General features: G+C 45.3%; 1 protein-coding gene across 1 annotated transcript in view; it reads left to right on the top strand.

The window, feature by feature from the left end:
• Positions 1–277: 277 nt before the first annotated feature.
• The window catches only part of LOC121844116 (multiple epidermal growth factor-like domains protein 11), a gene marked incomplete at its 5' end in the record, with an annotated part of 45,167 nt that continues 36,167 nt past the window's right edge, over positions 278–9,277 (top strand). Inside the window, one exon of the mRNA XM_042314008.1 lies at positions 278–412. Within this exon, the coding sequence (XP_042169942.1) occupies positions 278–412 (135 nt within the window). The remainder of the gene's footprint in view (positions 413–9,277) is intronic.

Below are 9,277 nucleotides of genomic sequence, written 5' to 3'. Positions count from 1 at the left end.
TCTGGTAGTGTCTGGTAGTGTCTGGTGGTGTCTGGTAATGTCTGGTGGTGTCTGGTAGTGTCTGGTAGTGTCTGGTAGTGTCTGGTAGTGTCTGGTGGTGTCTGGTAGTGTCTGGTAATGTGGTAGTGTCTGGTAGTGTCTGGTAGTGTCTTAGCTTTGTATCTGTGGTTGTCTCAGAAATATATGTGTTTGTAAGTACACACACACACACACACACACACACACACACACACACACACACACACTAACCCCCTCACCCTGTCCCCTGTGCTTTCAGTCTGTTCTACAGGGTTCTATGGTCAGCGCTGCAGTCAGTCCTGTCCTCAGTGTATCCATAGCGATGGTCCCTGTCACCACATCACAGGACACTGTGAGTGTCTGTCAGGATTCTGTGGCTCTCTGTGTAACCAAGGTGAGTTTCTCTAGTCTCTCTGTTCGCTCTGCTTCAAACCACTTTCCATCAGTCGTTGTTCTTTCTGCCTCAAACCTCTTACAGTCTCTGCTTTCTCTGTGTCTAGGACTGTTTGGAGATGGGACATAGGTCTCTGTTATCACTCTGCCTCAAACCTCTTACAGTCTCTGCTCTCTCTGTCTCTAGGACTGTTTGGAGATGGGACATAGGTCTCTGTTATCACTCTGCCTCAAACCCCTTACAGTCTCTACTATCTCTTTCTCTAGGACTGTATGGAGATGGGACATAGGTCTCTGTTATCACTCTGCCTCAAACCTCTTACAGTCTCTGCTCTCTCTGTCTCTAGGAGTGTTTGGAGATGGGACATAGGTCTCTGTTATCACTCTGCCTCAAACCTCTTACAGTCTCTGCTCTCTCTGTCTCTAGGAGTGTTTGGAGATGGGACATAGGTCTCTGTTATCACTCTGCCTCAAACCTCTTACAGTCTCTGCTCTCTCTGTCTCTAGGACAGTTTGGAGATGGGACATAGGTCTCTGTTATCACTCTGCCTCAAACCCCTTACAGTCTCTGCTCTCTCTGTCTAGGAGAGGACATAGATCTGGTAATATGACATAGATCTGGTAATATGACATAGATATGTTAATAGGACATAGATCTGGTAATATGACATAGATCTGTTAATGTGACATAGATCTGGTAATATGACATCGATATGTTAATAGGACATAGATCTGGTAATATGACATAGATCTGATAATATGACATAGATCTGGTAATATGACATAGAGCTGTTGAGACATAGATCTGTCATAACATAGATCTGTTATGACCGTTCCTCTTCCCTGCCTGGTCCACAGTGCAATAAAGGCTATAGAGTGGTGAGGAGGAGGAGCTCTGAGGACCCTTTGTGTCCGGAAGTAATTTAGTCATTGTGATCTGTAGACATTGTGATCTGTAGTCATTACGATCTGTAGTCATTACTATCTGTAGTCATTACGATCTGTAGTCATTGTGATATGTAGACATTGTGATATGTAGCCATTACGATCTGTAGTCATTGTGATCTGTAGTCATTGTGATCTGTAGTCATTACGATCTGTAGTCATTGTGATCTGTAGCCATTACGATCTGTAGTCATTACTATCTGTAGTCATTACGATCTGTAGTCATTGTGATCTGTAGACATTGTGATCTGTAGTCATTACGATCTGTAGTCATTGTGATCTGTAGCCATTACGATCTGTAGTCATTACTATCTGTAGTCATTACGATCTGTAGTCATTGCGATCTGTAGACATTGTGATCTGTAGTCATTACGATCTGTAGTCATTGTGATCTGTAGACATTGTGATCTGTAGTCATTACGATCTGTAGTCATTGTGATCTGTAGTCATTGTGATCTGTAGTCATTACGATCTGTAGTTATTGTCATTACTAAGACAAACCCACGTTTTATTCATAAGAGAAATTTGAAGTGTTTTAATGAGCAGGCTTTCTTTCATGATTTGTTTTATTTTGACTGGAGCAGATTGAGTTTATCCCTGATGTGGAAACTGACTGGAAATTCTTTCATTATGTTTTTTTTCCCAAATAGTAAACAAACACGCCCCATTCCGCAGGTTCAGGGTTAAAGGGCGGGATAATCCATGGTTTTCTCCAAATAGTAAACAAACACGCCCCATTCCGCAGGTTCAGGGTTAAAGGGCGGGATAATCCATGGTTTTCTCCAAATAGTAAACAAACACGCCCCATTCCGCAGGTTCAGGGTTAAAGGGCGGGATAATCCATGGTTTTCTTCAAATAGTAAACAAACACGCCCCATTCCGCAGGTTCAGGGTTAAAGGGCGGGATAATCCATGGTTTTCTCCAAATAGTAAACAAACACGCCCCATTCCGCAGGTTCAGGGTTAAAGGGCGGGATAATCCATGGTTTTCTCCAAATAGTAAACAAACACGCCCCATTCCGCAGGTTCAGGGTTAAAGGGCGGGATAATCCATGGTTTTCTCAAATAGTAAACAAACACGCCCCATTCCGCAGGTTCAGGGTTAAAGGGCGGGATAATCCATGGTTTTCTCCAAATAGTAAACAAACACGCCCCATTCCGCAGGTTCAGGGTTAAAGGGCGGGATAATCCATGGTTTTCTTCTGAGCTGTCTTGTATTATTTCACAACCGTAATCTAGCCTGGGCTAAAACAAGGAAATCATGTTCTGATGCTGATTGGCTTATTTTTAGGCCGTTAAGAAACAAGTGTTCTTTTCTTCTCAGGAAGACCAAGTCTGAATATGTTATGTCTGTTACCACTGATGACCTGAATGACCCTAGAAAGTTCTGGAAGGCTATTAAGTCTATGTCTGGTAACAGTAATGTTAATGAATTACCGTCATGTGTTTTGAAGGACTCTGTTGCTGTATATGACAAAACTGAAATGCTGAATTGTTTCAATGAGCACTTTGTTATCATCTGGTAGGCTGTTTGATTCAGTGTCCTCTGTCTCTGTACAACCCTGTGTGGATGAACCAGTGTCCTCTGTCTCTGTACAACCCTGTGTGGATGAACCAGTGTCCTCTGTCTCTGTACAACCCTGTGTGGATGAACCAGTGAGAGCTGGTCAAACCTTTTAGCTTTTTGCCATTCTCAGTGCAGGTGGTACATAAAGCCCTGAAATCCTTAGATCAGAGAAAGCCTGCAGGTACTGATCTTTTGGATCCCTGCTTTGTAAATCTGGCAGCTGATTTCATAGCTGAACCACTTGCATATCTGTTCAATCTAACCCTGGAATGTAATGAAATTCCAAAGATCTGGGAAACAGCATTTGTCCTACCACTTTTTTAAAAAGGAGATCAAATTCTTTTAAATAATTTTAGGCCAATCTCAAAGCTGTCACCCCTGGTGAAAATACTTGAAACGCTTGTGAGTGAACAGCTCAAAGAGTGTTACGGGATTCTTCCGTCGAAGGAGAGGCGGACCAAAACGCAGCGTGGTTGAAGTTTGTGTTTTTTTAAATAAGAAAAACTATACATGAACAAACTACAAAAACGTGTAAACCCGAAAGAGTCCCGTGTGGTACAAACACTGGCACAGGAGACAACCACCCACAAGAGACCTAAAGATTATGGCTGCCTAAATATGGTTTCCAATCAGAGACAACGATAAACACCTGCCTCTGATTGAGAACCACTCCAGGCAACCATAGACTTACCTAGAATACTTCACTAAACACAATCCCATAACCTACAAAAAAACCCTAGACAAAACACACCACATAAATCACCCATGTCACACCCTGGCCTGACCAAAATAATCAAGAAAACACAAAATACTAAGGCCAGGGCGTGACAAAGAGTTACTAACTCTATTTTATCAATGTACCAATCGGGCTTCAGGAAGAAGCATAGCACAATTACAGCAGCCATGAAAGTTTTAAATGATATCACTGAAGCTGTAACGGTTCTCTTGTGGTGAAGGAGAGTCGGACCAAAATGCAGCGTGTAGATTGCGATCCATGTTTATTAAACTGAAGCAACACGAATCTAAATACAAACACTACAAAACGTAACGAAAACCGAAACAGCCTAATACTGGTGCACATACACACAGAACAAGGACATCAAGACACTAAGGACAATCACCCACAAAACCCAACACAAAACAGGCTACCTAAATATGGTTCCCAATCAGAGACAATGACTAACACCTGCCTCTGATTGAGAACCATATCAGGCCAAACATAGAAATAGACGAACCAGACACACAACATAGAATGCCCACCCAGCTCACGTCCTGACCAACACTAAAACAAGGAAAACACATACGAACGATGGTCAGAACGTGACAGAAGCCCTTGACAAAAAACAGCACTGTGTCTCACTTTTTATTGATCTCTCTAAGGCTTTTGATACAGTTGATCATGCTATACTAAGGCAGAGATTGTCGAGTGTAGGTCTTTCAGAGCATGGTAGAACTCAGTGGACTCAATTTGATGGGCTTATGTCTGTTAAATTGTCTGTCTTTAAAGGTGTGCCCCAAGGCTCTGTTCTTGGTCCTCTCTTATTCACTATTTATATAAATGACTTAGACAAAAATGTCCAAAATGCGCAACTTAATTTTTATGCTGATGATACTGTTATTTACCGTTGTGCCTCGTCTCTGACAAAAGCTTTCCAGAACATGCAAACTGCTTTTTATACTGTTCAACATACCTTGTGTCAATTGAAGCTTATCCTCAATACTGACAAAACTAAACTAATGGTGTTTTCTAAATCAAGAAATAGACCTCTGAACCTTTCACCTATTACTTCCTGTCAGGGCAAGGAGATTGAGGTTGTAACAGCATATAAATATCTTGGAATTTTAATTGATGACTCTTATTGATGTCTCTTTTAAATTGCATATTCAACAACTTACAAAATAACTGAAGCTGAAATTGGTATTTTATTTTAGGAATAAGGCCTGTTTTTTTTTTTAAACCAGGAGGCTAGTATCAGCTACATTTATGCCTTTACTAGACTATGCGGATATTTTATATATGAATGCTTCTGCTCAGTGTTTGAGATCAATTGACACCCTTTACCATGGCACTTTGAGATTTATTTTAAACTGCAAAACCCTTACGCACCACTGCACTTTGTATACCAGGGTTGGCTGGCCTTCTCTAGTCACTCGTAGGCTAGGTCACTGGTATACTTTTATTTACAAAGCCATTTTGGGTTTACTACCTTTTTATTTGGGCATTTTCAATTGTTCAGAAATATGTTGGGTACTCTCTTCCGTCGCTGGACTTTATCCTGCTAACTGTTCCAAATGTCTGAACTGAATTTGGTAAAAGGGCTTTTATGTACTCTGCGCCATCGTCTTGGAACACCTTACAAAATACTTTTAAACTGGAAGAACCATTTCCTGATTGGTGTTTTTAAATCACTGATGAATGATGTTGAGACTGATTCCCTGACCTGTCAATGTTTTTAATTTGCTGTGTTATACTCTTGTGAATTCAATGGTTTTTACAAGATTACTTGTAGTTTTTCATGTTGTTTGTCTGTAATTTTTATAATGACTTGGTGCTGCCTATCTTGGCCAGGACGCTCTTGAAAAATATATTTTAAATCTCAATGAGCCCTTCCTGGTTAAATAAAGGTTAAATAAAATAAATAAAACATTACGATCGGTAGCCATTGTGATCTGTAGTCATTGTGATCTGTAGTCATTGTGATCTGTAGTCATTGTCATCTGTAGTCATTGTGGTCTGTAGTCATTACGATCTGTAGTCATTGTGATATGTAGTCATTGTGATCTGTAGTCATTGTGATCTGTAGAAATTGTGATCTGCAGTCATTGCGATCTGTAGTCATTGTCATCTGTATTATTTGTCATCTGTAGTCATTGCGATCTGTAGTCATTACGATATGTAGTCATTTTCATCTGTAGTCATTATGATCTGTAGCCATTGTGATCTGTAGTCATTACGATCTGTAGTCATTATGATATGTAGTCATTACGATTTGTAGTCATTGTGATATGTAGTCATTGTGATCTGTAGTCATTGTGATCTGTAGTCATTACGATCTGTAGTCATTATGATCTGTAGCCATTGTGATCTGTAGCCATTATGATATGTAGCCATTATGATCTGTAGCCATTATGATCTGTAGTCGTTGTGATCTGTAGTCATTACGATATGTAGTCATTTTCATCTGTAGTCATTATGATCTGTAGCCATTGCGATCTATAGTCATTACGATCTGTAGTTATTGTGATCTGTAGTCATTGTGATCTATAGTCATTGTCTGCAGTCATTGTTATCTGTAGAGTTGCTATTTTCTCAAGTTTTCTCGTGTCAGATAACTCGTGACTCCTGGATGTGTCATTATATTAATAAACTCTGGTCTAATCAACAAATACGATAGTCAGTTTAAAAAAGGTTAAGGGTACAAGACTGTGTACAGATCTGTCTGTGTTGGAAAAAGCACTACATTTCCCATCAAACCAAGTGGCTGCCCGTTGTCACAGTTACAAGCAGAACCAGTCAGAAACGTCCAGCTGACCCTACGCCTAGTCGCCGGTGAATCTCAAAACTGAACTTGGACTATGAAGTCCTTCACGGCCCGCTGTCGTCTTATGACAGATACCTCGAACCTCTCCTGACTATTCAACAAAACAATTAAACAATACGCCGTTTTTTTCCGTCAAATTTCTTAGTTATACGATTGTAGTTTTTTACTTTTGAAGTTGAGGGTGCTTTATTTAGGACGTTTGGCAATGAGGATAAAAACTAGCACAGTTCAGCTAGCCACCTAGTTTAGCTCGGGAAAACCGGGGTAAACGAGCTCGGGTCCACTAGGCTAATTCAGGAGACAGATTGTAGTTTTCATTCCCTGATATCAGGAGCTGAAACGTTTGATGAAACAATTCAGAGACTTATTAAACAAATAAATCAGATGACTTATATTTAAGGAGAGCGAATCCATACAATCCCAAAATCAGCTGTAACTGTCAATAGTAAAACTAAGATTAAAATGATGTTTGATTGAACCCTGAATCCAGAAACTGAATGGGGAAGTCTCTTCCTCACTACGGTAGACTCCTCCTCCTCACTACGGTAGACTCCTCCTCCTCACCACAGTAGACTCCTCTTCCTCACCAGGGTAGCCTCCTCCTCCTCACCAGGGTAGACTCCTCCTCCTCACCACCAGGGTAGACTCCTCCTCCTCACCAGGGTAGCCTCCTCCTCCTCACCAGGGTAGACTCCTCCTCCTCACCAGGGTAGCCTCCTCCTCCTCACCAGGGTAGCTCCTCCTCCTCCTCACCACAGTAGACTCCTCCTCCTCACCACAGTAGACTCCTCCTCCTCACCAGGGTAGCCTCCTCCTCCTCACCAGGGTAGACTCCTCCTCCTCACCAGGGTAGACTCCTCTTCCTCACCAGGGTAGCCTCCTCCTCCCCACCAGGGTAGCCTCCTCCTTCTCACCACAGTAGACTCCTCCTCCTCACCACAGTAGACTCCTCCTCCTCACCAGGGTAGCATCCTCCTCCTCACCAGGGTAGCCTCCTCCTCCTCACCAGGGTAGCCTCCTCCTCCTCACCACGGTAGACTCCTCCTCCTCACCAGGGTAGACTCCTCCTCCTCACCAGGGTAGCCTCCTCCTCACCAGGGTAGCCTCCTCCTCCTCACCACAGTAGACTCCTCCTCCTCACCACGGTAGACTCCTCCTCCTCACCACGGTAGAGTCCTCCTCCTCACCACGATAGACTCCTCCTCCTCACCACGGTAGACTCCTCCTCCTCACTACGGTAGACTCCTCCTCCTCACCACGGTAGACTCCTCCTCCTCCTCACCACGGTAGACTCCTCCTCCTCACCATGGTAGATTCCTCCTCCTCACCAGGGTAGACTCCTCCTCCTCACCAGGGTAGACTCCTCCTCCTCACCAGGGTAGACTCCTCCTCCTCACCACAGTAGACTCCTCCTCCTCACCACAGTAGAGTCCTCCTCACCACGGTAGACTCCTGCTCCTCACCACAGTAGACTCATCCTCCTCACCACGGTAGACTCCTCCTCCTCACCACGGTAGACTCCTCCTCCTCACCACGGTAGACTCCTCCTCCTCACCATGGTAGACTCCTCCTCACCAGGGTAGACTCCTCCTCCTCACCATGGTAGACTACTCCTCCTCACCAGGGTAGACTCCTCCTCCTCACCAGGGTAGACTCCTCCTCCTCACCAGGGTAGCATCCTCCTCCTCACCAGGGTAGCCTCCTCCTCCTCACCAGGGTAGCCTCCTCCTCCTCACCACGGTAGACTCCTCCTCCTCACCACAGTAGACTCCTCCTCCTCACCAGGGTAGCCTCCTCCTCACCAGGGTAGCCTCCTCCTCCTCACCACAGACTCCTCCTCCTCACCATGGTAGACTCCTCCTCCTCACCACGGTAGAGTCCTCCCTCCTCACCACGATAGACTCCTCCTCCTCACCACGGTAGTCCTCCTCCTCACTACGGTAGACTCCTCCTCCACCAGGTAGACTCCTCCTCCTCCTCACCACGGTAGACTCCTCCTCCTCACCAGGGTAGATCCTCCTCCTCACCAGGGTAGCCTCCTCCTCCTCACCAGGGTAGACTCCTCCTCCTCACCAGGGTAGACTCCTCCTCCTCACCACGGTAGACTCCTCCTCCTCACCACGGTAGAGTCCTCCTCACCACGGTAGACTCCTGCTCCTCACCACAGTAGACTCATCCTCCTCACCACGGTAGACTCCTCCTCCTCACCACGGTAGACTCCTCCTCCTCACCACGGTAGACTCCTCCTCCTCACCACGGTAGACTCCTCCTCCTCACCATGGTAGACTCCTCCTCACCAGGGTAGACTCCTCACCATGGTAGACTCCTCCTCCTCACCAGGGTAGACTCCTCCTCCTCACCAGGGTAGACTCCTCCTCCTCACCAGGGTAGACTCCTCTTCCTCACCAGGGTAGCCTCCTCCTCCCCACCAGGGTAGCCTCCTCCTCCTCACCACAGTAGACTCCTCCTCCTCACTCGGTAGACTCCTCTTCCTCACCAGGGTAGCCTCCTCCTCCTCACCAGGGTAGCTCCTCCTCCTCACCACCAGGGTAGACTCCTCCTCCTCACCATGGTAGACTCCTCCTCCTCACCAGGGTAGACTCCTCCTCCTCACCATATAGCCTCCTCCTCACCAGGGTAGCCTCCTCCTCCTCACCACAGTAGACTCCTCCTCCTCACCATGGTAGACTCCTCCTCCTCACCACGGGCAGAGTCCTCCTCCTCACCACGATAGACTCCTCCTCCTCACCACGGTAGACTCCTCCTCCTCACTCGGTAGACTCCTCCTCCTCACCACGGTAGACTCCTCCTC

Source organism: Oncorhynchus tshawytscha, unplaced genomic scaffold, assembly GCF_018296145.1.
Source record: "Oncorhynchus tshawytscha isolate Ot180627B unplaced genomic scaffold, Otsh_v2.0 Un_contig_1104_pilon_pilon, whole genome shotgun sequence".
NCBI lineage: Eukaryota > Metazoa > Chordata > Actinopteri > Salmoniformes > Salmonidae > Oncorhynchus > Oncorhynchus tshawytscha.
The sequence above is the reverse complement of the archived record's forward strand: the minus strand, read 5'-3'. Positions and strand labels throughout refer to the sequence as shown.